The sequence below is a fragment of the Oryctolagus cuniculus genome, chromosome 18, assembly GCF_051225735.1.
Source record: "Oryctolagus cuniculus isolate XC-2025 breed Fujian yellow rabbit chromosome 18, ASM5122573v1, whole genome shotgun sequence".
In the NCBI taxonomy this organism is placed as follows: domain Eukaryota; kingdom Metazoa; phylum Chordata; class Mammalia; order Lagomorpha; family Leporidae; genus Oryctolagus; species Oryctolagus cuniculus.
The window spans coordinates 79,329,031-79,356,628 of NC_142884.1; the positions used below are offsets into that span (position 1 = coordinate 79,329,031).

General features: G+C 65.0%; 3 protein-coding genes across 22 annotated transcripts; 1 reads left to right on the forward strand and 2 right to left on the reverse strand.

Annotated features, from left to right (window-relative positions):
• Positions 1–7,294, reverse strand: CHMP1A (charged multivesicular body protein 1A). Of its 2 annotated transcripts, XM_051842059.3 has the most exons (7): positions 7,211–7,294; positions 4,859–4,878; positions 3,959–4,036; positions 2,919–3,065; positions 2,354–2,482; positions 1,755–1,942; positions 1–1,388 (listed from the first exon to the last, which is right to left on the reverse strand). In XM_051842059.3, exons 1-7 carry the CDS (start codon positions 7,215–7,217, stop codon positions 1,367–1,369), a joined length of 591 nt encoding a protein of 196 aa, XP_051698019.1. In that variant the 5' UTR covers positions 7,218–7,294; the 3' UTR covers positions 1–1,366. The 2 variants fall into 2 exon arrangements, with proteins under 2 accessions (XP_051698019.1, XP_089175952.1); XM_089319826.1 differs by lacking the exon at positions 4,859–4,878.
• On the forward strand, positions 7,211–21,715 carry CDK10 (cyclin dependent kinase 10). Of its 16 annotated transcripts, none has more exons than XM_051842050.3 (14): positions 7,211–7,536; positions 7,605–7,778; positions 16,944–17,016; positions 17,770–17,841; positions 18,144–18,246; positions 18,635–18,716; positions 18,988–19,055; positions 19,478–19,530; positions 19,665–19,734; positions 20,132–20,191; positions 20,461–20,584; positions 20,649–20,788; positions 20,916–20,968; positions 21,237–21,715. In XM_051842050.3, exons 1-14 carry the CDS (start codon positions 7,216–7,218, stop codon positions 21,332–21,334), a joined length of 1,491 nt encoding a protein of 496 aa, XP_051698010.2. In that variant the 5' UTR covers positions 7,211–7,215; the 3' UTR covers positions 21,335–21,715. The 16 variants fall into 16 exon arrangements, with proteins under 16 accessions (XP_051698010.2, XP_051698011.2, XP_051698012.1 ...); XM_051842051.3 differs by having other exon boundaries at positions 20,649–20,770; XM_051842053.3 differs by having other exon boundaries at positions 7,312–7,423.
• Positions 21,712–27,548, reverse strand: SPATA2L (spermatogenesis associated 2 like). Of its 4 annotated transcripts, XM_089319812.1 has the most exons (4): positions 26,896–27,548; positions 25,187–25,490; positions 24,444–24,649; positions 22,803–23,504 (listed from the first exon to the last, which is right to left on the reverse strand). In XM_089319812.1, exons 1-4 carry the CDS (start codon positions 27,546–27,548, stop codon positions 23,474–23,476), a joined length of 1,194 nt encoding a protein of 397 aa, XP_089175938.1. In that variant the 3' UTR covers positions 22,803–23,473. The 4 variants fall into 4 exon arrangements, with proteins under 4 accessions (XP_051698009.2, XP_089175939.1, XP_069918968.1 ...); XM_051842049.3 differs by lacking the exon at positions 24,444–24,649 and having other exon boundaries at positions 21,712–23,504; XM_089319813.1 differs by lacking the exons at positions 25,187–25,490; positions 26,896–27,548 and having other exon boundaries at positions 21,712–23,504; positions 24,444–24,584.
• Between the last annotated feature and the right edge of the window lie 50 nt (positions 27,549–27,598).

Here is a 27,598-nt window from a genome sequence, read left to right on the forward strand (position 1 = left end):
TTTTCAGGGGTCCATCCGTTTACTCCAGCAGTGTTGAACAAATGGGAAGTCGTGCCCTTCTCCCTGCCGGAGCTGGCCTGGGCCCTGGCTCCTCTGCACTGCACTCTGTGCCCAGGGGGCCGAGGAAGCTCCCTGAGAACAGGAGACATCAGCACCCCCTTCACACTCAGCAGAGGGTTAACTTGGGGGAGCCCATGGCCTGACCCTGCCTGGATCCCCAACTCCAGGCCCCACGCATGCTGCCCTCGCCCTCAACGTGAGCTCCCTACTGCAAACCCCAGGGCCCCCAAGTCCAGATCCGGGAGGACTGGACACAGTGGCCAGGTAAGGGTCTGACTACAGTGCAGCGAAAGTCAGCCTCCGTCTGTAGCAGCACGGAAAGCACTGGTCACAGCGAGGGGGCTCGGACCCAACACCCCATGCGCAGTCTGCTTTCTACTTGGCAAAAAAAAAAAAGTCACGAAGTAAACTTTAGGAAACAGAAGAGACAGCAGCCTCTGCCCGAAGCCCTCAAGTCATCCCAGCAAGTGCCAGCGAGCGGCCCAGGCTTCTCGCGCAGGACACGGCAGCGCGTCGTCCTCAGAGCTGCCACTGCTGGCCAAGCCGACGCCCCCTTCACCAGCCACTCTGGTCAGAGGGCAGGAGGAGCGGCACCCACGTTATCTGTAGTGATCCGAGCGGGTGACCACAGGTGGCATCATCCCGAGGCGTGAAGAGCCCCAGGGAAAGGTGTGGCACTACTGCTGTTTGGACAGAGAGGCCGGGGCTCCAGGCACCTGCAGAGGCAGCCTCAGCGCAAGGGCCTGGAGGTGGATGGCGGGCCTGCCACTGTGGCCTGGACACCCTGGAGGACCAGGAGAGCCAAGGGCAGGAGGCCGGGTGAGGCCCAGCTGCAGTGGTGGCCCAGGCCCCATCCCTGGAATGATGGACGAGGGGCCACCCTCTGCCAGGCCCCAGAATGCCCCGGCTCACACACAGGCCACTGGCACCACCTCAGGGCCATGTCTGTGCACAAGACAGGGGCTCTGTCCGCCTCAGGGGCAGGAGAGGCCTCTGGGAGCTGCCTGGCGGCAGGCAGCAGGTCTGCTGTCCCACGCACTCGGAAAGCCCCACGGTGCGAGGCTGAAGTTCCCAGAGGCAGAGGGGAGCCCTACCAGTGTCCCTGTGGCTGGCCCAGAGTCACAGAGTCACCCCACATGACTGTGCAAACAGCACTGGCGAAGACGCACCGCCCGGCCGCAGAGAACAGGAGGGTTCCAAGGCCGTGGAGGCCTGGCAGGTGACACCAGCTGAGAGGCGGGGCTGTCGCTCAGCAGAAAGGCAAGACGCAGTGGGGAGCAGCGGGCGGTGCACCAGGAGGGCCTGGCTAATTCCTCAAGGCGGCCAACCTGGAAATCCAAAGACCGGATGAGACAGGCAGGGGCAGGACCATCCTCAAACGCTTCATGTCGCTGTGTAAGCTGCCCGCTGGGGAGCCACAGCCCCGAGCCCACCCGAGCCCACCCTGTGGTCACATTCCTCCAGCCTCGGCTCATCCAGGCTGCCCTGGGAAACGGGGACCCCTGTGCTCCCAGCTCTGCTAGGGAGCAGTGTGGGGGCCCCACGGCTGATACGGGCTCAGGAACCTTCCATGCAGGCCTGACCCTGGGCCAGGGTACAAGCGGCACCGAGTACACATGGAGGTGCGGCTGTGTGGCCTGCAGCCCCAGGGCTCAGGCGCGCGGGTGAGCACGTTGCAGGGGCACGGGTCCCACCTCCGCGACAGCTGGTCCTCCTGGCTGCGCGTGGAGCTCTCCCCCACGGCAGCGGCGCCCTCGGGCAGCTGGCTGAGCTGGTCCAGGACTTCCAGCCCGTTCTCCTCGGCAATCTGCACAATGAGGCTGTCGACCTGCTCCTGAGGCGTGGTCAGCGTGGTGGCCGAGCTCATGGAGTCCTCCATCACCTGGGCGGGGGAGGCACGCGCTAGGCACAGCTGGAGCCCCCACCCCGGAGCCCCCTGCACGGCTGCAGGGCAGCTCCTCCGCGTTCTCACGGACTCCCGCCCCCACCAGCCTTCTCACCCGTCCGCTCTGAAGGCACTGTCTCTGGAACCCTTCCTACCACCAGCTCCTCCCAGCTCCTCCCTCGTACCCACATCCACCTGCTCTGTGCGGCCCCTCTCTACGCCTCGGTGTGCTTGTCCACCGCCTGGACCTCCCCAGAGGACCATGGTACCCTGGAGGTGGCCCCCGCTGTCCCGGCCACACCCCTGCCAAGGTCCTGGCTGGAATTCCGCACACAGGAAGCGCGTGAGTTGCCCGGAAGAGCGCCTGTCGCCCGGGAGCCACCTTTCCTGACCACCGAGGCCACGTACCGACGTGTGCACATCCAGGTTCTGCACCTGCTGCTCGAACCTGTCCATCACGGCAGAGACCTTCTGCAGGTCCATGGTGCTCAGGGCCTTATCCAGGGCTTTGGTCACCTGTGCCATGTTCTTGGTCACCTGGGACAGAAGCGGGTTGACAGAGAGAACTGATTAAAGGATCTGCCAGGAACAGGTCCTCTGAACTCAGATGGGAGCCAGGGCCTCCTGGCCACGCCCAACAGAACTCCAACCCTGAGTGAGGCACCACTCAGTCCTCCGGAAACGCTGTCGCACAAGGCGGTGTAGTGTGCAGTCACTTCGGGACAGGCGCCTGCTCACCGCCCTGTCTGTCTGCAGAAGTCGGGATCTGAATCCACTGCCCCTGCCCAAGTCAGGACAGGCCTGGCCCCGCAGCTCCTGCGTCTCATGTGACACCGCAAAAATGGAAGCCCACTGACGTTCCCTCACACGCACGGGCGCTGCCCCGCGGCCCAGCCTTGCCTGTGCCCACAGCTGCACTCTGGACACTGGCCTGGACCAGCTGGTGGAGTGGTCCTGGGACCCTCACACTCACCCCCTTCATGGTCACAGCCGTCTGCACCTTGGAGGCCACAGCGTCCACCCGGGACGCCATGCGGAGCCAGTTCACGCCTTCGTTCTTTTTGCGGATGGCGTTCTCAGCATACACACGGGCGCACTCCACATTTTTCTGCTGCAGGGCCTACAATTCAGGGGGCAACACTAGCTGGGAGAACCCAGTGGTTGGTCTGTACAAACCCCGCCTGCCCTGCCACGTGGCCGGTGCTGACCCCCAGGGGCATCGTCTGCGGTCGTGGGTCAGCCCTGCACAGCTCTCTCCAGTCATCAGAAACGCCCAGGACTCAGCACCACGTGTGCCGAGGGAAAGCAAAACGGCAGCAGGCTGCTCTATGGAGGTGGGGGCTGTTCCCATGATGCTGTGGGCCCCACTGCAGCACCCCCAGGCCTCACACTTGCATCTCACAGAGCCAAGGACAGGACAGGTGACACTCAGAGGCCACAGGAGGCAAAGCTGCAGGTGGAAAAGGCACAAAGCCACACCTAGGCTTCCAAGACCCCTGTCCGTCCCAGGCAGCCTGAGTTTGGTTGAAATCCAAATCCAGTGCTACCTCAGCAAGGAGGCAAAGCTGTCAGAGCGCCCCCCTTCCTGCCTTGCACATTTCTGGGCAGGGGACCCCTCCCAGGAGAAGCCCCCTAGGGAGCCTCCAGCCCTGCCCCTTCCTGTGGGGACACACCATACCTCTGGCCAGACCCTGACGCCCACGGCACCAGCTCCACACAAGAGGGAGCCAAGCCCCGTGAGACTGTGGCAGGGGCAACTAGATGCCTGCTTCCTGCACAATGGAGGGCAATGGCCAGTCAGAAATTCAGAAATGGATAAAGGAATGGACACAGAAGAAGAATAAGCACCACACACTCATCTCCTGACACCCTCGGTGGGCGGGCGCAGGCAGGCAGCACCGGCAGGGTCTGGTGGGAGCCCCACCCCGTGACCATGCCTGCTGTCTCTACGTGGAGGCTCCGACGTGGAGAGCGAGAGCGGCCAAGACGGCACGCACGCCGGCGCGGCCTCACCTTCTTCACCCTGGCCTGCTCAGCCTTGGCGTCCTTCTCCGCCTTCTTGGCCAGCTTCTCCAGCTGCTTTGCTGTGAACTGTGCAGAAGCCACAGTGGCCGGGTCAGGCAGAGCCTAGCTGCCAGGCCCCACCGCCCTCCAGCCCACGCTGGTTCCTGGCCACCGCCAGCTGCACCCGACCCAGAGAAGGCTGGATGCTGCTGCCGTGCCCCTCACGGCCGCCCTGGCCTGCACGGCTGCACTAGGGAGGAAACTGCCAGTCTCTGAGGGGCCCCTAGAATGCCCCGGCCTGAACGCTGCCAGAGAGGGGGCTCGGAGGGCAGCCGCCTGCCGGCGACCCAGGCCACAGAGAAGGTGTTTCAGGCCGCCTGAGCGACAGCACAGAGGTCAACCCCCACGGGATACGTGCAGACGCTGGCTTCTTGCTGGGAATCCCAGTAGGGAACCAGAACCCCGGACCCCGGCCACTGTCACGCCTGCGTCCGTTCCCCTGACTGCTCCTGTGGGCGTGTCCCCACCACAGCCCTGAGTCAGCGATGTGAGGACACTCCAGGGCCGCAGTGAGGCATCTCAGAGCCGGAGGAAACCAGCACAGGCCAAGCCCGCACCAGGACCTGTGAAGTCAGCCGCGGGAGGCGGCAGAGGCCAGCCGGGGGAGAGGCACACTCGGCTGTCCCAAAAGCTCTCCTCCAACTACGACTTAAAGGTTTTAGGCCACAGTCTGAAATGCTGAGTGGGACGTCAAGGCATGCACACAACACCCAGTGGCGTTGCTTAGAGCAGCGTCTCCTGGCTGAGCCCGAGGGGCCTTGCCCACTCGGCCCCGCGGGCAGCCAACTGCGCCACTGCCCGGCTGGCAGCCCGAGCTTGTGCTTCTGCGCCGGGCGGTCACTCACACACCTTCAGCTGGAACAGCGTATCTGCAGAGAGAGCAAAGCATGAGGACGGGGCTGAGCAGCGGCAAGAACACAGGCGTGGACCACACCGCTGAGGCCTCTGGTCCCCGCTAGCCACAGGGAGCCGGCACGTGCAGCCCTCCGGTACCGGTGCTCGTTAGGAGTGTGACGGCGGCGCCGGCTGACCACGAGAGTAAGCATGAAAGGCTGGCGTGGCACAGCAGGGTGAGTCTTGCCAACTGCACTTTCCAACCCAGCTCCTGGCTAACGTGCGGGGAAACGGCAGACGTCCAGGCAGCTGGGCCCCTGCACCTGCGTGGGAGACCAGATGGAGCGCCAGACTCCCGGCTTTGGCCTGGCCCAGACCTGGCTGTTGCAGCACACCCGCGGATGGAAGACATCTCTCTCTCTCTCCTGTCTTAGTCACTCTGCCTTCCAAATAAACAAATAACTGTCTTTAAAAAACAGGTCAGTGTGAGGACAGATGAGGTGAGTTCCAGCGGCGCTGACAGTGAGCGCGGCTTCGTCTTCCCGTGTAAAGGGTCCCACTTGACGCTGTTCACACACCAAGGAGAACGGAGAAAGTGTAAGGGGACGGCCTTCCACGGCCACCACTTCTGAGCCGGGGGTCTGGCCCAGGGCACGTCCTGCCCACACTCGGCAGCTGCACCCACTGACATCGGGGCTGGTGCTGTGGCGGGGCGGGGAAGCCCACCGACACGCGAACCTGCTTCTCCCTCGCCAGGCGGAGCTGCACCGGCTGCAGAGAGAGGAAGCCCAGTTCCGAACGGCTTCACCACATGACAGCCTAGAGAAGACCTGGGCAGCCAGGTTCTGAGATGTCCCATGTTAACCACAAACACGGAGGGGAGAGAGCTGGGGAAACCAGCAGTTCACAGCTGGCGGGGGGCCGGCGCTGTGGCCTAGTGGGTTAAGCTGCTGCCTGCAGTGCCGGCATCCCATATGGGCACTGGTTCAAGTCCCGGCTGTTCCACTTCCAATCCAGCTCCCTGCTATGGCCTGGGAAAGCAGAAGAAGATGGTCCTTGGGCCCCTGCACCCACGTGGGAGACCTGGAAGAAGCTCCTGGCTCCTATCAGCACAGCTCCAGCCGTTGCAGCCAACTAGAGAGTGAACCAGCGGATGGAAGACCTCTCTCTCCTCTGCCTCTCCTCTCTCTGTGTGTAACTCTGACTTTCTTTTTTGACGGGCAGAGTGGACAGTGAGAGAGACAGAGAGAAAGGTCTTCCTTTTGCCGTTGGTTCACCCAATGGCCACCGCGGCCGGTGCACCGCGCTGATCCGAAGGCAGGAGCCAGGTGCTTCTCCTGGTCTCCCATGGGGTGCAGGGCCCAAGGACCTGGGCCATCCTCCACTGCACTCCCTGGCCACAGCAGAGAGCTGGCCTGGAAGAGGAGCAACCGGGACAGAATCTGGCACCCCGATCGGGACTAGAACCCGGTGTGCTGGCGCCGCAAGGCGGAGGATTAGCCTAGTGAGCCGCGGCGCCGGCCAATAACTCTGACTTTCAAATAAATAAATCAATCTTTAAAATATATGTATTCTAAAACAAAAACAAAAACAAAACAAAACAGCTGCCTGGGAAGCCAACAGGTTGCTTATGTAAACACTCAGCTAAATCCCATCGGCTCCTCCCCGGCCTGGGGACCCTCCTCTCCCACGCTGCACCCCCGCCGGCCAGGGAAGGTTCAGCGCGGGCCTCCTGCTTCGCTCCCCCAGCTTTGCGAGAATATTCTCAGCTCTCGGCCTGCGGACGTCGTCCAGCTGCTACCGAGCCCTGCCGCTGGAGCGCCCCGGACCTGTGCCGGCTCCGCCAGCCCGACGCCCGTACCGGAGGAAGCTGAGGCGCCAAGCCAACCTGGGCACAGGTGGCCCTGCCCGTCACCCTCCCTCCCAGGCCCCGCCTTCCCTCCCGGGAAGCTCGGCCCGACGAGGCTGTCAGGCGGAAACCCAGCCCGGGAGCACAGAGGGGCGCCGCAGAGAGCCCCGCGGGCGCTGCCCACCCTGCTCGCCCCGCGGCGTTCACCGCCGCCCATCACACCGGCTTCCCTCGGCGCAGGGCGGCCGGGACGCGGGGCAGGGGCCCGGCGCCTTCGGTCCGCGCCTCCGGGCGGCCTTCCGGGCCAGGGACGCGGCCGCCCCCTTCTGGGGTACCCTCTGAGCTGACACTCGAGGGCCACGGCCAAGCGGACAGCGCTGGTCACGCCTAGTACCCGGGCTGCGGCGACAGGGCGAGGGGGTCCGGAGTGGGAGCCCGAGGCCCCCGGGCCGGGGGGGGGCTCTCGATCCCGGCCGCGGCGCCCTCCCCGCGTCCCCGGAGGTCCGGCTGCCCCTCACCGTCCATGGTCAGTCCGGCGGCGGCGGCCCTCGGAGCGGCGCAGGGGACGCGATCGCAGCGGCCAGCTCCGCCCAGCGGGGACTTCCGGGGTCGCCGCCCGCTTCCGGTCGCGCGGCCAGCTCTCGCGAGAGGCGGGCGTCCGCGCGGCGGCACCGGCGGGAGCGGTTGCCGGGCGACCCGCGGCGTCGCGGCCCGCGGACATGTCGCCCTTTGTGAGTCACTCGGCGCCTGGCCGCCGGGGAGGCGCAGGGACAGTGGCCTGCGCCGGCGGGGGCGGCGGGCTCCCCTATGGGCCTTTCCAAAAGCAAACCCAAGCACAGGAAAGGTAAAGGCCGCGGGGCGCGGGTCCCGCGCGGGCGCGGGCGCGGGGCTGAGCGTGTGCGTGCATTTCAGGTGAGGAGCCGAAGCGGGGGTTCAGCTGCGCCGTCCCCAAGGGCGAGGACAGGCAGGCGGAGAGGCCCTCGCAGGGGGCCAAGCCGCCGGACAGGGCCGCCGCGAGGCCCGCGGACAGCCTGCACCTGGGGCCGGCGTCCAGGAAGCCGCAGCGGCCGTCCGCCTCGTCCGAAGGTAGGGCAGGCACGGGCGCGGGGCGCGCGAGGCCTCTGGCCGGCGAGGACACGGCGTAGCTGGGGGCGCAGCGGGCGGCGGCCCCGGAGTGAGGCCGCTCCGGACGGTTCATCGCGAGGGCGACCGTGCCCGCCCAGGACCCGCCCCGGGCCGGGACCGGCCGCTCCTGTCGTCCGGTGAGCTGCCGGAGCAGGGGCGCGGTGGTCAGGCCGGCAGGACGCGCGGGGGGACACGGCCGGCGGGGCGGCGAGTCGAGGCCGGGCAGGGGCCAGAGGCCCTGGGCTCTGCAGAGAGGCCGGCCCAGAACGCCCGCCGGAGCAGCCGCGTCCCTGACGGGGGAGGGTCTCAGGAAGGCCCACCGCCCCACCGGGCACTGCCTGACGCCGGGCCAGGCCGGTGGGGGCACTGCCTGACGCCGTGGCCCCGGAAGCGTCTGTCACTCACCCAGAGGAGCGGTGGGTCCGGGAGCCAGAGTGAGGAGGGTGAAGATGAGGGGCCCAACCCCAAGGCAGATCCGAGCTGCAGGCCCCCTGTCTGTGCCTCTGCCTGTGGCCTGGCTGGCTCCCTGGTTGCCCAGCACTGAAGCCACATGGCGGCGCTGTGGCTAGCGTCGGTGTCTCCCAGGGCCAGACTTGGCAGTGAGGTAGCCTTTGGGTCTCCCCAGCCTGGCTGGCCCGTGCGCTGCAGCAGCCAGTGGCCATGGCCAGCCCGGTGAGTGTACACCTCAGACGACCAGGCCAGCCGAGCCTTCGGGGGGCAGCTGATGTGTGCACCCCTTGGGAAGCCACAAGTGACCAGTGTCCAGTCCAGCCACACCCACCCTGCCGTCCTGATCTGTAAGACCGTGAGGAGGTGAAGTTGTCTGACGCTGCCCAGGCCGGTTATGCCGTTGTGCCGTCAGAACCAGGCAGGGTGGGGCAGACACTAGGTTTGGCTGCTGGGTGATGGGATGGACAAGTACTAGCCTGTTCTCACTGTTGCGCGTATCCTTAGTTTTCAACCAAGATTTTATTTCTTTATTTTCCATTTATTTGAAAAGCAGCAGTCAGGGCTGGGCCAGCTGAGTCGGGACCTCCACCCAGGTCTCCCCTGCGGGGGGGGGGGGGCAAGGCGGGGCAGGGGAAGTGGATGTGAGCGGGTGGAGGCTCTGTGCTGTGCAGCCCAGCCGTGTGGTGGTCAGTGTGTGCTGTGTGTGAGGGGTCCCCAGCGAGGGAGGGGGTGGAGGGTGCATGGACTCTGTGCTGTGCAGCCCAGCCGTGGCGGTGGTCAGTGTGTGCTGTGTGTGAGGTGTCCCCGGCGAGGGAGGCGGTGGAGGGTGCATGCGACCTTGTGTTACTTTTGCAGCTTTCTGTGAACTTATAATTCTTTAAAAATTCAGAAAGTATCAAAAGTTAGTTCCATTGCAAGAGTGGGACCGAGAGGGCCTTGCGTATTCAGGGCGTCACCGAGGTGGGCAGTTAGGGCCGTGTGATAAGGATGCGGGAGGAGGTGGTGCTGTGAGCTCGCGGCCCGTGCTGAGGCAGACTGGGGAAGGGGCTGCCACAGCCTGGAGGGGCTTTGTGCCGGCGCACGGGGGGGGGGGGGGGGGGCGCTCTGGCACCTCTTGCGTCTCAGGACGAGAACAAGGGTCGGAGCTGCTGGGTCGCATTGAGAAGCACGCCGCCGAGCGGCGCCACCTTTGGGCCACTCGTGGCCTGGGTGGGAGTGGGCTCACCAGCGGGTGCCCACTGCATCCGCAGCTTCCCACTGTCACAGGGTGAGTCCAGAGAACAGAAGGAATCGACCTTAACGAGGTTTTGTCCAGGAGCCAGCAGTGTGGTGCAGGGTTGGCTGCCTCTTGCAGTCCCACGTCCCTGCTGGAGCGCTGGCCACTGCTGCTCCTGGGAATCACTGAGCAGTGGCCCCGGCCATGCACGTGGGGACCCGCGTGACTTCCTGGCTGCCCTGGCTCTTAGGCCATGCGGGGAGTGAGCCGGCAGATGCAAGATGAAGATCGCCCTCTCTACCTCCCTCCCCCCTCCTGATACTCTTTCAAATAAGTCTTTAAAAACTTTGAATTTTTTTTTTCTGTTTCACCCTTTCTCTCTCTGCCTTTCAAATAAAAAAAATCTTTAAGAATCTAATGAAAAATTTAAATTTGTTTCATTTGAAAGCCAAAGAGAGAGACAAAGACAGGGATCTCCCACCCACTGGTTCATTTCCCAGATGTCCACAAGAGTCAGAGCTGGAAGCTCCCTCCGGGTCTCCCCCATGGATGGTAGGAACCCGGCTACCTGAGCCATCACCTGTCTCCCAGGGTCTGCATTATCAGGAGTTTGGAATTGGGAGTGGAACTGGACTTGGCCCACACATTCCGATTTGGGATGCAAGTGTCCCGAACAGTGTCTTCAGCACTGTACTAAATGCCTTGAAGACACAAACAGATGTTCTCGTACTTTTAAATAACCACTGAAGCCGGCGCTGTGGCCCTGTGGGTGCTAGTTTGAGTCATGGCCCCTCCACCTCGGATCCAGCTCCCTGCTAATGCACCTGGGAAAGCAGTGGAAGATGGCCCAAGTCCTTGGGCCCCTGCACCCACGTGGGAGACCTGGAAGAAGCTCCTGGATCCTGGCTTCAGGTCGGTGCAGCTCCAGCTGTTGTCACCATTTGTGGAGTGAACCAGGGGATAGAAGGCTTCTCTCTCTCTCTCTCTCTCTCTCTCTCCCCCCTCCCCCTCTTCTCTGTGTAACTCTGCCTTTCAAATAAATAAATACATCTTTTAAGATGGTGACAACAGCTGGAGCTGTGCCGATTGGAAGTCAGGAGCTCCCATGTGGTGCAGGGGCCCAAGGACTTGGGCCATCTTGTACTGCTTTCCCAAGCCAAAAACTATTTTTAAAGGCAGACAGAGAGATCTTCCATCCACTGGGTCACTCCCCAGATGTCAGAAGAGCCAGGGGTGAGCCAGGTTAAAGCCAGGCATCCAGAACCCCGCCCAGGTTTCCCACATGGTGGCAGGGACCCAAGGAGGGTGTGCACTAGCGAATGCTAGATTGGAAACAGAGCCAGAACCCAAACCCAGCGTCATGGATGCTGGTGATAGAAGCAGTGTCTTAAATACTGCCACAACACCCCCCCCCCCAATACTTAAATAATGATTTGATTTCTTTTTTTATTTTTAAAATTATTTTATTTATTTGAGAGGCAGAGTTACAGCCACAGCGAGATCTTCCATCTGCCGGTTCATTCCCCAGATGGCTGCAACAGCCAGGGCTGGGCCAGGCCAGAGCCAGGAGCCAGGAGCTCCGTCCAGGTCTCTTGTGTGGGTGCTACAGACGGTGCTGCCCCACAATGCCACCACCATGCCAGTCCTGTGGTGTGAGTTCTTAGTGGGGAACATCTTGATAAACCTCAGGCAAAGAGAGACATCACAAAAACACAGAGCTATGTAAAGATGGAAGGCACTTCCCCAAGCACTGTCAAAACAAACGTGCAACAAATAGCAAGCTCGAAAAATATTTACAACATAGATGAGAGCCAAAAATACCACATTGGGAATAGGTCAGCTGCCCTGACACACTCAGGTCCTTGAGGGCAGGACTCCCAAGACACCCCCCCCCCCCCGGGTGAACTGCCCTGCTCTTTTTTTTTGACAGAGAGAGACAGAGAGAAAGGTCTTCCTTCCGTTGGTTCACCCCTCAAATGGCCGTTATGGCTGGCACTGTGCTGATCCGAAGCCAGGAGCCAGGTGCTTCTCCTGGTCTCCCATGCGGGTACAGGTGCCCAAGCACCTGGGCCATCCTCCACTGCCTTCCCGGGCCACAGCAGAGAGCTGGCCTGGAAGAGGAGCAACTGGGACTAGAACCTGGCGCCCCAACCGGGTCTAGAACTCTGGGGTGCTGGCGCCACAGGCGGAGGATTAGCCTAGTGAGCCACGCGCCAGCCCCTGCACAAGTTAATCCCCACCCTACCTGGTTCCAGTCCGGGCTGCTCTACTTCGATCCAGCTCCCTGCTGATGCGTCTGGGAAAGCAGCAGAGGATGGCCCAAGTGCTTGGGCCCCTGCACCCACGTGGGAGGCTTGGGTGGAGCTCCCGGCTCCTGGCTTTGGTCTGGCCCAGCCCTGGCTGTTGCAGCCATTTGAAGAGTGAACCAGTGGATGGATCTCTTTCTCTGTCTTGTTTTTTCTTCCTTTTTTTTTTTTTTTTTTTTTTTAAGATTTATTTACTTTATTTGAAAAAGAGAGAGAGACTGATCTTCCACTGGTTTACTTCCCAAATGGCCACAAAGGTCAGGGCTGGGCCAAATCAAAGCCAGAAACCAGGAGCTTCTTCTGGGTCTTCCACGTGGGTGCAGGGGCCCAAGGACTTGGACCAACCTCCACTGCTTTCCCAGGCTATAGCAGAGAGCTGGATCGGAAGTAGAGCAGCCGGGACTTGAACCTGTGCCCATATGGGATGCCGGCGCTGCAGGCTGGGGCTTTACCCACTATACCACGGCGCCAGCCCCTGTGTGTGTTGTTACTGTCATTACTCTAGGGCTCAGATTGATGGCTGGCACAGGATGAACGCCGAGTACACGGCCTCCTCGTCTCCGCCAGTTCCTCCTGCCACGTAACTGGGTCCATGAGGTGTGGGTGAGCAAAAGCAAGCTGACAGCCGAGTTCCAGTCTGATGGGGCTTCTGTGACAAGGGTGCTTCTGGAGAGCTCTGTGTGGGTGTACACGGACACCTCTCTGCTCTGACAGGATGTGCCCTGCGGGAGGCCTGAGGCTGAAGCCTTGTATTCTGTAGCATCTCACGCTGTCCTTGTAACCTGAGCAAGTTTCAGGAATTATGGGCAACGCTGGAAATGTCCGTCTGTTGCATAGTGGGGTTTCAGCACCGTTAGCATCCTGTGGGCTGCGTCCAGGTGTCCTGACCCCCCCGAGCCTGCCAGCAGGCGGTCGCAGGGTCCCTTCCTCGGGACACAGTGTGGTGCTGACGGCCGCACGGCTGACGTATCTGCTTACAGGTCAGCACGCGCCTTAGTAGTTTGGGTTGCTTTTGGGCAAACCGTTTCTCTTCCTGGTAGCCACACATCTAACTCCTTCTCTCTGGCCTGAGACAGGCATTGTGTGCACGTGAGAGCAGCACCCCACACCTGCCCAATGCCGGCATCTTCTTCCCTGTAGACAAGGCCGACCCAAGGCAGCCGCTGGGCCAGAAGAGCAGCACCATTCCAAAGATCACCATCACACGGGCCTCCAACGAGACGCTCGTCAGCTACAGCTCTACCGAGAGCGACGAGCAGAGGACCATCCGGGAACAGGCTGAGTGTGGCCCCTACCAGCGGCACAGGAACCCCAGTACCATTGTGGCCTACAATCTACACTCCCAAGAATAAATGAGCACCCCGGTAGCTGTCCTTGGTCAGTATGATGCGAGTCTCAGCGCTGGTGGCCGCGGGCTGCCCCGGCCTCCTCCCACTGCTCCGTGACCGCCTGGGTCTTCCCTTCCCCAGAGCTGCTGGCAGCCTGGTGGAGGGCGACCGTGACTGAGGGCCAGAGAGTGAACGTGTGACAATCAAGGACTCAGGCAGCGTTCCGTGGTGCGGGCGCTGGCTGTGCAGTGCTGAGCCGACGGCGGGCGCCTCCTGCCGTGACAGCGCTCTCCACCGTCTCCCCAAGGTGGGCGAAAGATCCGATTTTGAGGACTGACCCTGCAAACGGAAAGTCCAGTGAGGAGTGTGCTGGGGGTCGGGGCCGGCTTTGCTGGTGGCCTTGTCCTTCTGGCCAGTGGAGGGCCCCTCAGGAAGAGCCCAGGGCTGCTGGAGACAGTCTCAGCCCAGTCCACCCTCAGCCGTGGCCCTCACGTCTGCCCTCACACATTCAGGGCAGAAACGGAATGTTGGGTTTGTTAGCTGGAGACTGGCTGGTGGCAGGCTCCAGGAGTCCTGGCCTCGGCGGGCTAACGGAAGGGACAGAGCCTGTCCACCAGGGTGATGGACACAACCTTGTCAGTGCTGGGGTAGGGAGTCTGCAGCCTGTCTCATGTGTTTCTTTTCTTTCTTTTTTTTAGTAATTTCAAAACGATTATTTTCACTGTATTTGAAAGGCAGGGAGACAGAGATGCAGGTTCATCCCCTAATGCCTACAACAGCCAAAGCTGGATCAGGCCAACGCCAACAGCCTGAAACTCCATCCAGGTCTCCCACGTGGGTGGTGGGAACTCAGTACCTGAGCCGTCACCTGGTAGCAGAGAGCTGAGGCAGAGTCCTGTGGGCTGGGCCAGGCATCCGGTGTGGGACGTCAGCTGCACAGCTAACCTACCACGCACATGCGTGCAGTCCTACTTAAATGCACATATGTAACCTAGATGGGTTTAAGAAATGAATTTTCAAAGTACGGTATGAAGATAGAACACTGTTTAAAGCTAGGGTGGGGAACCTTATTTCTGTTAAGGGCTGTTAGGATATTTGACATCTTTGTGGGCCATACAAAATTATCAACTTAAAAATTAGCCTGCTCGGGGCTGGCGCTGTGGCACAGCGGGTAAAGCCTCTGCGGTGCCCACATCCCATATGGGTGCCAGTTCGAGTCCTGGCTGCTCCGGGAAAGCAGTGGAAGACAGCCTGGGTCGTTGGACCCCTGCACCCGCGTGGGAGACCCGGAGGAAGCTCCTGGCTTCGGATCGGCGCAGCTCCGGCGATAGCAGCCATCTGGGGAGTGAACCAGGATGGAGGACCTCCCCCCCACCCCCACCCCCGCCTCTGACTATAACTCTGCCTTTCAAATAAATAAAATCTTAAAAAGCCTTAACAGAAATTGACCAGCTGTAGATTCATTGCATTTTGAATGTTGCAGTGCGCAGGCCACCCCTTCCGCACCCCTGGTCTGAAGGCTGTTTTGCATCAGTGTTTTGAACCGCCCCGGGAAGGAAGCGGCAGCGCTGCCTTGCTGACCCGAGGACTGGCGCCCCGGCGGTCCCCTCCTCACCGGCCTCCCGGCGGCGCTCCGAGGCTGGCCCCTGCCCCTCGGGCACGCCGGGTCCGTCTGTCCGGGAGCGAGCGCGCCCCTCCCCGGGCACCCTCCGAGGACCCTCCCGCCTGGACCGCGGAGGTCGGAGGCGGATCCCGGGAATCCGGAGGACGCGCGGGCGTTCCCATGGTAACGCCCGGAAGCGGGCCGCGCGCCTGCGCGCAGCGGAAGTGGCGGGCCGGCGTCCGGCATGGCGGAGCCGGAGGCGGAGGCCGAGCAGATCCGTCTGAAGTGTATCCGTAAGGACGGCTTCTTCACGGTGCCTCCGGAACACAGGGTGCGGGCAGGGCCGGAGGCGCACGCGGGTGTCGGTCGCGCTGCGCGCCGCAGTTTCCCGCGGGCGGCGCGGGCGCTCTCCGGGACGGGTGCCGGCTCAGGGTGCCGCGCGCCTGGCGAGGGCTGGGGCGGCTCCCGGGGAGGGGCGGGCGCCCGCGGCTGAGCCGAGGCGGGAGCGGCTGGCGGGGGGCGGGGGGCGGGTTCACCCCGGGGGGCTCCCACGGCCCCGCGTGCGGCCGTCCCGTGAGAGCCGGCAGCCCCACCCCGGGACGCCGCCAGGTGCCCAGGCGGCCGCGACGAGCGCGCGGCGGTGCCGGGGAAGGGGAGCTTCCCCTTGGTGGACGCAGGTGCGGAGGCGTGGCCGGGCCAGGCAGTGCGGGCGGACCCCAGGGGTGGACCCCAGGGGTGGAGGAGTGCAGAGCAGGGCGCGCTGTGCGTGCAGCGCCGGGCGTTGCTGCCTGTGAGTTCCCAGGGAGCGGTGCTTTATTTTTTAATTTTTAAGTTTTATTTATTTGAGAGGTAGAGTTACAGACAGTGAGAGGGAGAGACAGAGAGAGGTCTTCCCTCCGCTGGTTCACTCCCCAAATGGCCACAACAGCCGGAGCTGTGCCGATCCAAAGCCAGCAGCCAGGAGCTTCTTCCTGGTCTCCCACGCAGGTGCAGGGGCCCAAGGACTTGGGCCATCCTCCTCCACTGCCCTCCTGGGCCACAGCAGAGAGCTGGATCGGAAGTGGAGCAGCTGGGACTAGAGCCGGCGCCCACGTGGGAAGCCGGCTCCGCAGGCCGAGGATTAACCTGCTGTGTCGCAGCGCCGGCCCCAGTGCTCAGTGATTGTCTTCCTGGCCACGATCCATCCAGCCAGTACTAAGCCTTTATCTTTTGACCAAATTAAACTTATGTTGTGATTCCGTTTCCCACCAAGTTTCTCAAATCCCTGCTGAGCCCACGCAGCTGTGGCCCCTGTACGGGCACAGCACGGTGCAGGCTCTGCTGGGGGAGAGACGGCAGTGGCTCAGGTGAGACAGGGCCCTGTGTCTCCCCCAGCGTTCCAGCGCAGCTCTCCGGCAGGTGGGGCAGGCGTCCCAGCCTGCAGGGCTGTGGGAGGCACGCGTGCCCGGCTGGCAGGGGCCGTGAGGGCCGCGGTGCCGGGTGGGTGTTCTCGTGGCTGCTGCTGTTGGACGACAGGCACCTGTGTGGATGCGGGTGGGCTCCAGGGAGCACGTAGACCCAGCTATGCCTCACTCGACAGTGGCCCAGGGCCAGCGTAGACCCAGCTATGCCTCACTCGACAGTGGCCCAGGGCCAGCGTAGACCCAGCTATGCCTCACTCGACAGTGGCCCAGGGCCAGTGTAGACCCAGCTATGCGTCACTCGACAGTGGCCCAGGGCCAGTGTAGACCCAGCTATGCGTCACTCGACAGTGGCCCAGGGCCAGCGTAGACCCAGCTTATGCCTCACTCGACAGTGGCCCAGGGCCAGTGTAGACCCAGCTATGCCTCACTCGACAGTGGCCCAGGGCCAGTGTAGACCCAGCTATGCCTCACTCGACAGTGGCCCAGGGCCAGTGTAGACCCAGCTTATGCCTCACTCGACAGTGGCCCAGGGCCAGTGTAGACCCAGCTATGCCTCACTCGACAGTGGCCCAGGGCCAGTGTAGACCCAGCTATGCGTCACTCGACAGTGGCCCAGGGCCAGTGTAGACCCAGCTATGCCTCACTCGACAGTGGCCCAGGGCCAGCCTCCCCCTTCCCGTGACAGCCAGGTCTACGGTTGCTTTTCTGTTGGGTGAGCGAGACGTGAGCAGGATCCTTGGTAAAACGAGGTACCAGATACCCCTTCTCAGCCGTGCGTCAGCTCCCAAGTCCCCGCACTGGCAGCGCCTCTCTCTTTCAGCTGGGACGATGCCGGAGTGTGAAGGAGTTCGAGAAGCTGAACCGCATTGGGGAAGGAACCTATGGCATCGTGTGTGAGTGCCCAGCGTGGGAGGCCTGGCCACAGCCCTGACACGCGTGGGCCGGGACGTTGCCACGGCAGCCGCTGTGTTGGGGCTGGAAGGGCTGATCCCAAAAACTTGTTCAGGAACCTTACTGTTTTTTTGTAAGGCAGAGAGGGAAGGTGATAGAGGTGTTTCGTCCACTGGTTCATGTGGGCCTCAGGTGCCCTCAACAGCCAGGATTGGGCCAGGCTGAGGCCAAGAACCTGGAACTTAATCCAGGTCCCCCCTGGGGGTGGTGGGGACCCAAGACCTGGAGCCATCACTGCTGCCTCCCAGGGTGCGCATTACCAGGAAACTGGATTGGAAGTGGAGCCAGAACTCGAACCCCCACCCTCCGGTAGAGGTTGCAGGCACCCCGGGCGGAGCGGCACTTCACCGCTGCACCTGCTCGCTCTGTAAAATGGACAACTTCCGGGGAGTGGAGCTCCGAGCAGCTGGGACGTCCGCGAGTCAGCTTCCCAGAGCCACTGCGCTGGAGAACCTTGTCAACACAGCCACAAGCGAACACGGGCCGTGGTCTGTGCCCGAGAGGGAGGGCACACGGCGTCTCGCACGACGGAGTTGCACGAGGCCAGAGTGCCCCAAGAAATCAAACTGGACGCCTGCGGCCAGCTCCACAGAGGAAGCCCCGAGGAGCGCGTGTCTCGGCTGCGGGCGTTGCTCGCGTGGAGAGAGAACCGAGCGTCAGGAGCGCGGATCGACCCGGACCTGTTTCCCTTGCAGATCGGGCCCGAGACACCCAGACGGACGAGATTGTCGCCCTCAAGAAGGTGCGGATGGACAAGGAGAAAGATGGTGAGCCAGGAGACGGCCCAGGCCGCGCGGCTGGGACGGGGGGGGGGGGGGGCGGGGGCGGGGGGGGCGCCGCCCCCGAGCTTCCGGGGGCTGCACTCGCTCTGCCGGCGCCTGCTTCCCCCGGCGCCTTGGCGTCCTCAGCCCGGATCCCTGCCGTGTCCTGTCCGGGCTCCCTTCACCTGCCTGGCAGGTGCCCGTCCCCCACTGCAGCTCACACGCACGCGCTCCTGCTTGCTGGGCTCCCGGCATCTCCCTGCCGCGGGGGCCCAGCAGGCCTCGTGTCCGTGACGCCCTCCTTGCAGGCATCCCCATCAGCAGCCTGCGGGAGATCACGCTGCTGCTCCGCGCCCGCCATCCCAACATCGTGGAGCTGAAGGAGGTGGTGGTGGGGAACCACCTGGAGAGGTGTGGCCCCTGCGGCCCTGCCCCTGCCCCTGCGGCCCCTCCCCGTGCGGCCCTGCCCCTCCCCATGCAGCCCCCTGCCCCTGCGGCCCCTCCCCGTGCAGCCCCCTGCCCGTGCGCCCCCTGCCCCTGCCCGTGTGACCCTCCCCGTGCGCCCCCTGCCCCTCCCCGTGCAGCCCCGTGCCCCTGCGGCCCCTCCCCGTGCAGCCCCCTGCTCTGCCCGTGTGACCCTCCCCGTGCAGCCCCCTGCTCTGCCCGTGTGACCCTCCCCGTGTGGCCCCTGCCCCTGCGCCCCCTCCCCGTGCGCCCCCTGCCCCTCCCCCTGCCTGGGCTGCCCGTCTGCTGGCGCAGAAAAGGGCAGCTGTGCTATCGCCCGTGCTTTTCCTTCCAGCATCTTTCTGGTGATGGGATATTGCGAGCAGGACCTGGCCAGCCTCCTGGAGAATATGCCCACGCCCTTCTCTGAGGCCCAGGTGTGTCGGTGTGGGTCGGTCTTCCTCCCCTTGTCTGCGTTTCTGTGCTAGACACGGCCCCGGGGTGTGTGCGACACTGCTGCCTCACAGCACCCCGGCAAACTTTGCTGAGGGGAATTACTGCCCAGGGTGCCTGCAGGACAGCTGGGGCTCCAGGCCCCTCCTCGTGTGGCCAGTCCTGGGCCAGCCCCAGCAGCCACCTGGCTCCTGAGGCTGCTGGTGGCCAGGCCAGGCTTCCCCAGCTGATGCCTGCCCTCTGCCCTCTGCACAGGTCAAGTGCATCGTGCTACAGGTGCTCCGGGGCCTCCAGTACCTGCACAGGAACTTCATCATTCACAGGTGTGCGGGAGCCGCCTGGACGGCCGAGGGGGGTCTCTGTGATGGGCCAGGCCAAGGACATGTTAGGGTGGTACGGGTTCCTGACACAGGGCGCGGTAACCCTGGCCTCCAGTAGCCGCATGTTCTGAGTACCCTCCTGGAGAGTGCACCTGGTCAGCAGCCTCACCGTGGGGAAGCCACCCTGGCGTGCTGTGGTCGCACAAGGGAGTGGCCGAGGCCGAGCGGCACGTGGGCTGTGGCGTCTGCTGCCCGGGCAGCTGCAGTGCCGGCGCTCGAGAAGGGCGGGGCTCAGCGGCAGGTGTTCTGACCACTGCCCGGCTTCCGTGGTTGGAAGGCTGGAAGCCGAGGAAATGCGGGGAAGGCGTTTGTGAGTCGGCGGTGCCCTGGGCACACTGTGGAGCTCGCTTCTCTTTCTGTCCCAGGGACCTGAAGGTCTCCAACTTGCTCATGACTGATAAGGGCTGTGTGAAGACAGGTGGGTACCAGCTGCTGGCCTCACGGACGTGGACGCGTCTCTGGGCGTTGTTGGCCGTGTGACCCTGGGCCTCTGAGTCCAGCCGTTACCCCACTGGCTGACACACTCCTCCCTCCTCTCTGCCTCTGTCACAGCGGATTTTGGCCTTGCCCGAGCCTACGGTGTTCCGGTAAAGCCGATGACCCCCAAGGTGGTCACACTCTGGTGAGTCCCTCAGAAGTGTGGCCCCTGGTGACCAGCTGCGCCTCGGGGAGAGCTGTGTGGGGGCCCTGTGAGTTGATGGCGTCAGGGCTATGCAGGCTTACAGGGCTGTCTCAGAAGGCGTGACAGCTGGACCTGACCTTGTCCACACGAGCTGTGCCCTGCCGGGAGACGGGCAGGAGCCCTCTCAGGAGGGGCTGTGCCGTGGCATCGTCAGGTGGCCTCCAGCCTCGTGTCATTTAACCCTCGTCCCCAGTGGAGTGGTCGTGCGCAGGACAGCCCCTGTGTATTCAACACTTAGAGCAGGGCTGCCCAGGCTGAGCAGACCCGGGACAGGCCCTCAGGGAGGCTGGGCCGGAGGACGGCCCCTGTGCAGAGGGAGATGGGTGTGTGTCTTCAGGTACCGTGCCCCTGAACTGCTGCTGGGGACCACCACCCAGACCACGAGCATTGACATGTGGTAAGTGGTGACGCTGCTGGGGCCGCGGGGAAGGGCTGGGGCAGGAGTAGGTCCCCTGGCCCCCCGGCTCAGCCCTGAGGCAGAGGCAGGAGTGTGGGGGGTGGGAGGTGGGGTCCTTGAGAGGTTGACCCTGGGAAATGTGAGCGCAGGCCTTGCACTGAGCTGCAGAGGCGGTCCTGCCCTCGGCCTGGCCTGGGGCACTTGCACGTGCCTGCGGCCCGACGTGGTCACGCTGGCGTGGCTAAGCTGAGGCCTGCTCTGGCCTGCAGGGCCGTGGGGTGCATCCTGGCTGAGCTGCTGGCCCACAAGCCCCTTCTCCCTGGCACTTCCGAGATCCACCAGATCGACCTGATCGTGCAGCTGCTGGGGACACCCAATGAGAACATCTGGCCGGTGGGTATCCTGGCCCCTCCCCCAGGCCGGTGCCCTCTGTGGCTCTAGCTTCTGCCCCCCACAGGGCTTCTCCAAGCTGCCGCTGGTTGGCCAGTACAGCCTGAGGAAGCAGCCGTACAACAACCTGAAGCACAAGTTCCCGTGGCTCTCGGAGGCTGGACTTCGCCTGCTGAACTTCCTGTTCATGTACGACCCCAGGAAAAGGTGCTGAGGCAGCGCGGGCTGCTCTGGGGCCTGGCTGCGAGGGGAGGGGTCCCTAGGACGGAGGCCACCGAGCCCCTGCGGGGTGAGAGCGGGGGCTCACGCAGGCTGACGGCCCGCCTTCCTGCAGGGCGACAGCCGGGGACTGTCTGGAGAGCTCCTACTTCAAGGAGAAGCCCCTGCGTGAGTCCCCACCCCACAGCCTCTGCTGTGCCAGGCTCCCTGGAGCCCTCTGGCTCTTGGTGGTTGGGCTCCTGGTACAGGCCCACCGCGGTGGGCTGTGTGCCCTGGGTGAGGACCCCTCGAGGGGAGGGGGTGAGGGAAGAGGTGGAGGCAGGGGTGGGCCTGGGGCAGCCCAGACACAGAGCTGGGCTCAGGCTGGCGGCTCGTGCCCCAGCCCCGCTGCCCTGGCACCCCTGTCCACCAGCACTGACGCGCCTCTCTCCCCCAGCCTGCGAGCCTGAGCTCATGCCCACCTTCCCCCACCACCGGAACAAGCGGGCGGCCCCGGCCACGGCCGAGGGCCAGAGCAAGCGCTGCAAGCCCTGACCACGAGCCCAGCCCACGCCCACGCCCACGCCCCCTCAGCCTGCTGGCCCGGCTGTCCTCTGGCTGGGACCGTTCCTGTCTGTCCTGTGTGACGCTGCCCCCACAGGCAGGCAGGGTATGCAGGCAGGCTGATGCTGGTGGTGGCAGTGCCCCCTGGTGCCTGCACAGGGCCTTGGCTGTTCTCCCTATGGAGAAGCAGCTGGGCCACCCGGGGGCCTGGGACCAGCAGGCCCAGGCAGAGAGGCTGCACTGACCCAGGTGTGTCTGCCCGGACTCCAGGTGGAAGGAGGGAACAGGTGTGGGTGGGGCAGCTTCTGCTCATGCAGAGAGAGGAGCGGTGTGCTGTCTGAGGATGAAGAGATAAAAGCTTTGACAAGTGTGGTTTCACCTCCTTTAATGTTCTGTGGACCTGCACCGTCTTCCCGAGCACTAGGGAGCAGGACTGGGGCAGGGGTGTAGGAGCAGGGGGTTGGGGGCTGTCACAGCACACGGGGATCCGTCCCTGGGACAGCCAGGGAGGAACACCCCCATCTTGTGGGTTCCGGGGTCCTGTCTGGAGGCCCTGGCTGCCTCTCAGAGGCTAAGCCTCCTTCCCTCACGGGCTGTCTGCCCCACCTCAGCAGCGCCTGCATGGACCCCCGCTAGCACAGCTGCCTTCGCTCAGCACCCCTCGACCTCGTGGCACTGGCAGTCTGCCCTGGCTCTGCCCATTTTCTGCATCTCTTGGGCACCTCCTGTGACACCCAGTGGGTCCAGCGTCCATAGCTGGGTCATAACTGACTCAGGTGGGTTTTGGGGGCCTCCCAGTGCCTTGAAGCCCCTGTGTGGTGTCTCCAGAGGCCAGAAGGGAGGCAGCTGACAGCTCTGGGGAGGATGGGGGTCCTTGAGGGGATTGTCTGGGTGCTGGGACACAGGCAGGGCCCCCTTGCCGCACCCTGGAGCCCAGATCTGGGTGCTGAGGATGGGGACCTGTGGGAAGGTCCCTGTGGGGCCAGTTCCAGGCCTGCTGCTGGCCAGGGCTGAGGCCTGGTCCCTCTGAGGAGTTTCCCATGGAAGGCATGACCCCGCCTCTCCAGAGCCCTCCCGCTGCGCCCGGAGTTCCCTGAGGACGGGAGGGGTGTGCAGCCCAGACCCCCACTGCAGGAAGCACCACAGGAACTGAGAGCCCTTGACGGGGGCCTGACTGGGCCTAGGGCCGGGCTCCAGGGCCGTCATAGAGCAAGGTGTCCACCTGTGCCCGCTGCAGCCACAGGCGCCTCTGGGTGTCACCAAGCAGCACACGCAGGGAGTGGCTTGGGCGACAGGCGGGCAAGGCTGCACAATGGGCAGCATGCAGCTGGCGGCAGGTGTCACAGCAGAGCGTGGGCAGGGCACCAGGGCTCAGGCAGCTGTGTGTCTGGTAGCCTGGGAGCTCGGGGGCAGCCCCATAGGCAGATGCCGCTGTCCCCTCTGCCTCCCTGTGCCTGGGGCTGGCCCTCCCAGGGCTCCCAGGGGCTTCAGCAACACCCAGGTCCCCAGGCCGACTTAGCTCGTGGCGCAGCGAGAGAAAGGAGAAGGCGGAGGGCTCTGGCTCCAGCTCTTCTTCCAGGGCCCCGTAGGGTGGGCTGCCCGCCTGAGTCAGCGCCTCAGCTGGGGGCTCCCAGGTCTGTCCCCCAGTGCCCCATAGTTTGGCACTTTGCTCCCAGAGTGGTGGCCTGTAGGCCAGCTCCCCTGGGGGTGAGTCTGGGCCTGGTGAAGGTCCCCCATAAAGACTGGCCTCCTCCGAGCCTTCGTCCTCCTGCAGGTCCCGGTACAGGTCCAGCGGGGGTCTGTAGGCGGCAGGGGTGCCCCGCGGGGGCAGTGGTGGTGGCTCTGCATCCTGGGCCAGTCGCTGCTGCAGCCAGGCCACGCAGGAGGCCACATCCCCACTGGCCCTCCGTGCCCTCAGCAGCTCCTCCGCTGGCAGCACGCTGGTGCCCAGTTGGGCCAGCACCTCGCTCAGGATCTCACACTCGAGGCGGAGGGCAAAGCAGCCCAGGGCCACCTGCACCAGCTGCCGGGCTGGGGGTGGGGCTGTCACCATGAGGCGGTGGTCGTCCCTGCGCACGTAGCCCATCTTCTGGAAGCTCTTGGTCAGCAGCTCCTCTGAGAGCACGCCCTTCAGCACGTGCACGTAGCCGCCCGAGAAGGTCTGCAAGGGAGGGACCTGGTGAGCCCCGCTGCCTCCTGGAGGCCAGGCCTGAAGCCTGGGTCCACCCCGGGGCTGACCATGAAGACCAGAGCAAAACAGAGACCCCTAACACTGAGAAGTCCTGCCTCCCAGGTCCCTTCCATCTGTACCCCTGGAGACGCTGCCCCAGGAGCTGGGGACGCACCTGCTCAGACGGGGTTCCCCCAGTGTCTCGGGTCTCCCTGTCAGGAGAGACTGCCATCCCCCGTCGAGCTGTGTGCAGTCCCGCCTGCAGATGGGGCTCCAGCACTGTGTGTGTGTGTGAGACGGGTGGCAGGGTGCGCTCTGTGTGTGTGTGAGATGGGTGGCAGGGTGTGCTCTGTGTGTGTGTGTGAGAGACGGGTGGCAGTATATGCTCTGTGTGTGAGACGGGTGGCAGGGTGCGCTCTGTGTGTGTGTGTGACGGGTGGCAGGGTGTGTTTGTGTGTGAAAGACGGGTGTCAGGCTGCGCTCTGTGTGTGTAAGACAGGTGGCAGGGTGCGCTCTGTGTGTGAGAGACAGGTGGCAGGGTGCGCTCTGTGTGTGTGTGTGACGGGTGGCAGGGTGTGTTCTGTGTGTGTGTGACGGGTGGCAGGGTGTGTTCTGTGTGTGTGTGTGACGGGTGGCAGGGTGTTCTCTGTGAGACGGGTGGCAGGGTGTGCTCTGTGTGTGTGACGGGTGGCAGGGTGTGCTCTGTGTGTGTGTTAGACGGGTGGCAGGGTGCGCTGTGTGACAGGTGGCAGTGTGTTCTCTGTGAGACGGGTGGCAGGGTGCGCTCTGTGTGTGTGTGTGTCACAGGTGGAAGGGTGAGCTCTGTGTGCGTGTGTCACAGGTGGCAGGGTGCGCTCCAGACCACACAGGTGTGTGTAGAGCTAAAGGCTGCTAGGACAGTCAGGGGGCTGGGCCGTGACCCGGGGGCACCTGCAGTCCTCCGGCCGTGCTTCCGCAGCGTGCCTCAGTGCACGACTCTGTCTCTTTCCCAGGAGTGAAACATGTTCAGGAAGATCAGGTACTGGTCCACAGCCGCACACCAGGAGCGGCCGGAAGCCAGCTGCTCCTGGCGTTGACGCCTCTAGGACAGGGGTCCGTTCTGTGCTTGACCCCAGGGGCGGCAGGCCCCTCCTTTCCTGTGTGAATGGAGGAATCAAAGTCCTAGAACCCCGTGCCAGCAGGTGTCCTGATAGAGCGGTGGCTCGGCTGCCATGGCAACCCGCGGGGGCGTATGTTGCCCACGTGCAGTGACGTCACCGCCTTCCTACTCTTCCCAGTTAGCTCTGAGCGCCAGCAGCCTCGCCCCCGCCTGCTGGCCAGCAGCGCGCTCAGAGTGGCCAGGCCCCGCTGTCCGCAGCCTCGGAACCGGTGGCCAGCACTCTCCCGTTTCGCAGGGGGCCGGCCTCAGCCTCCTCTATGGAAGTGGTCAGCCCACGTCCTGGTGGAATTAGGACCACTCAGGGACCTTAAGTCTCCCCTCTACACACACACCTCTGAACTTGTCCTAGAGTTTCCATGGCAACTATGCCCCGAGGTCCCCTTAGGGAGGACAGCGATAAAAGCAGGCGAGCACCCACATTCTCAGCCCCGGGACTGCCCAGGCAGACCTCAGGGCGCCCCCGAGGTCCCTCCGTGGGCTGAGCACCCTGCAGACACCTGAAACCCAGTCCCACCTTGATGGTGGTGAACTCCTTCCTCCAGGGCAGCAGGTACAGGTGCACGGCGGCCAGCTCCAGCAGCTCGAAGGCTCGGGCCAGGCCGTGCAGCGCGGGCGCCAGGTCGGCGCGGCCCCACAGCCCGTCGGTGAGCAGCGCCAGCGCGTCGTCCTGCAGCGCCCCGTGCAGGTCGAAGTCCTCGACCAGGATGTGCCAGAGCACGGCGCGCAGCGAGGGATCCCCGCACACGCCCGCGCGGCCGCGCCGCAGCTCGCGCTCCAGGCACAGGCGGTAGTCCTCGGACAGCGAGCTGCTGCCCATCCTGCCGGCGGGAGCGCGGTGTGAGGCCGCGCCCCGCCGGCTCAGCGCCCCCAGCCCACCCAGCCCCGCCGGGGGAGCCAGCCTCCGCCGGCTCAGCGCCCCCAGCCCACCCCCCGCCAGAGGAGCCAGCCTCCGCCGGCTCAGCGCCCCCTGCCCACCCCCCGCCAGAGGAGCCAGCCTCCGCCGGCTCAGCGCCCCCAGCCCACCCCCGGCCAGAGGAGCCAGCATCCGCCGGCTCAGCGCCCCCAGCCCACCCCCCGCCAGAGGAGCCAGCCTCTGCCCGCTGAGCGCCCCCTGCCCACCCAGCCCCGCCAGAGGAGCCAGCATCCGCCCGCTCAGCGCCCCCTGCCCACCCCTCGCCAGAGGAGCCAGCATCCGCCCGCTGAGCGCCCCCTGCCCACCCAGCCCCGCCAGAGGAGCCAGCATCCGCCCGCTGAGCGCCCCCTGCCCACCCAGCCCCGCCAGAGGAGCCAGCATCTGCCCGCTCAGCGCCCCCTGCCCACCCACCCCTCGCCAGAGGAGCCAGCCTCCGCCCGCTGAGCGCCCCCTGCCCACCCAGCCCCGCCGGAGGAGCCAGCCTCCGCCCGCTGAGCGCCCCCTGCCCACCCAGCCCCGCCAGAGGAGCCAGCCTCCGCCGGCTCAGCGCCCCCAGCCCACCCCCCGCCAGAGGAGCCAGCATCCGCCGGCTCAGCGCCCCCAGCCCACCCCCCGCCAGAGGAGCCAGCCTCTGCCCGCTGAGCGCCCCCTGCCCACCCCCCGCCAGAGGAGCCAGCCTCCGCCGGCTCAGCGCCCCCTGCCCACCCAGCCCCGCCAGAGGAGCCAGCATCCGCCCGCTCAGCGCCCCCTGCCCACCCCTCGCCAGAGGAGCCAGCATCCGCCCGCTGAGCGCCCCCTGCCCACCCAGCCCCGCCAGAGGAGCCAGCATCCGCCCGCTGAGCGCCCCCTGCCCACCCAGCCCCGCCAGAGGAGCCAGCATCCGCCCCCTCAGCGCCCCCTGCCCACCCACCCCTCGCCAGAGGAGCCAGCATCTGCCCCCTCAGCGCCCCCTGCCCACCCAGCCCCGCCGGAGGAGCCAGCCTCCGCCCGCTCAGCGCCCCCTGCCCACCCCCCGCCAGAGGAGCCAGCCTCCGCCGGCTCAGCGCCCCCTGCGCACCCAGCCCCGCCGGGGGAGCCAGCATCGGCCTGCTGAGCACCCACAGTCCACCCAGCCCCGCCGGGGGAGCCAGCATCCGCCCGCTCAGCGCCCCCCGCACCCTCAGCCCAGCCCCGCCGGGAGATCCAGGCCCTGGCCGCTGAGCGCCCAGGTGTCTACGGCTGTCCCCTTCCTCGAAGACCCGCTCGCGCCTTCTGAGCCTCCTCCTCCGCCCACGACCTCGGGCTCTGGATCCCACGGCCGAAAGCACTACCTGTCTGTCCCCGGGGTCCGGCAGCCGCCACCTCTGTGCGCCGGCCTCCTCCTCGGCACGCGCTTCCGCGGGACGCGGCTCCGCCCACAGGCCGTGACGTCGAGGGGCGGGAGGGCGTCACGTGCAGCCTCCTCGGAGGGCGGGGATTGGCCGGCTGTTGGGGGGCGGGGCCGCGGCGCTCGGGGCGGGCGCCATTCTCGAACTCCGGAGCCGGGGCGGCGTGTGCGGCTCCCGGCGTGGGTCGCGGGCACCTGGGGAGTGCGCCAGCGGGCGGCAGGTCCGTCTCCGCCTCTCGGGTACACGCGGGCCACTCGGGCCGTCCGGGGCCGGCTGAGGAGAGCGGCGTCCAGGAGCACCGGCCTCAGCGCGCGGCCGGGACTGACCTCCCCGGCCCAGGATAACGCGAGGCGGGCTCCTGAGAGTCCCCTGGGCCCCTCCCGGGCCGCCCAGGCGCGAGCGCCGGGACCGAGGGCCGTCCCGAGGGAAAGCGGGTTTGCTCTCGGAACTTGCGCCCGGCAGGATTCGCCGCCGGGGAGACTTCGGGGCTGCCGCGGACGGGCAGCTCGGCGGCGTGAGCCCGTGAAGACAGCCCGAGAGGCGGGGGCCCGGCTCCGCTTCCTGCAGTGCACGCCCGGGAGCCCGCGGTGCCGCATTCTGCCCGCCGCCCACGTGGGAAACCGCCTAGACTTTTGGGATCCTGTTA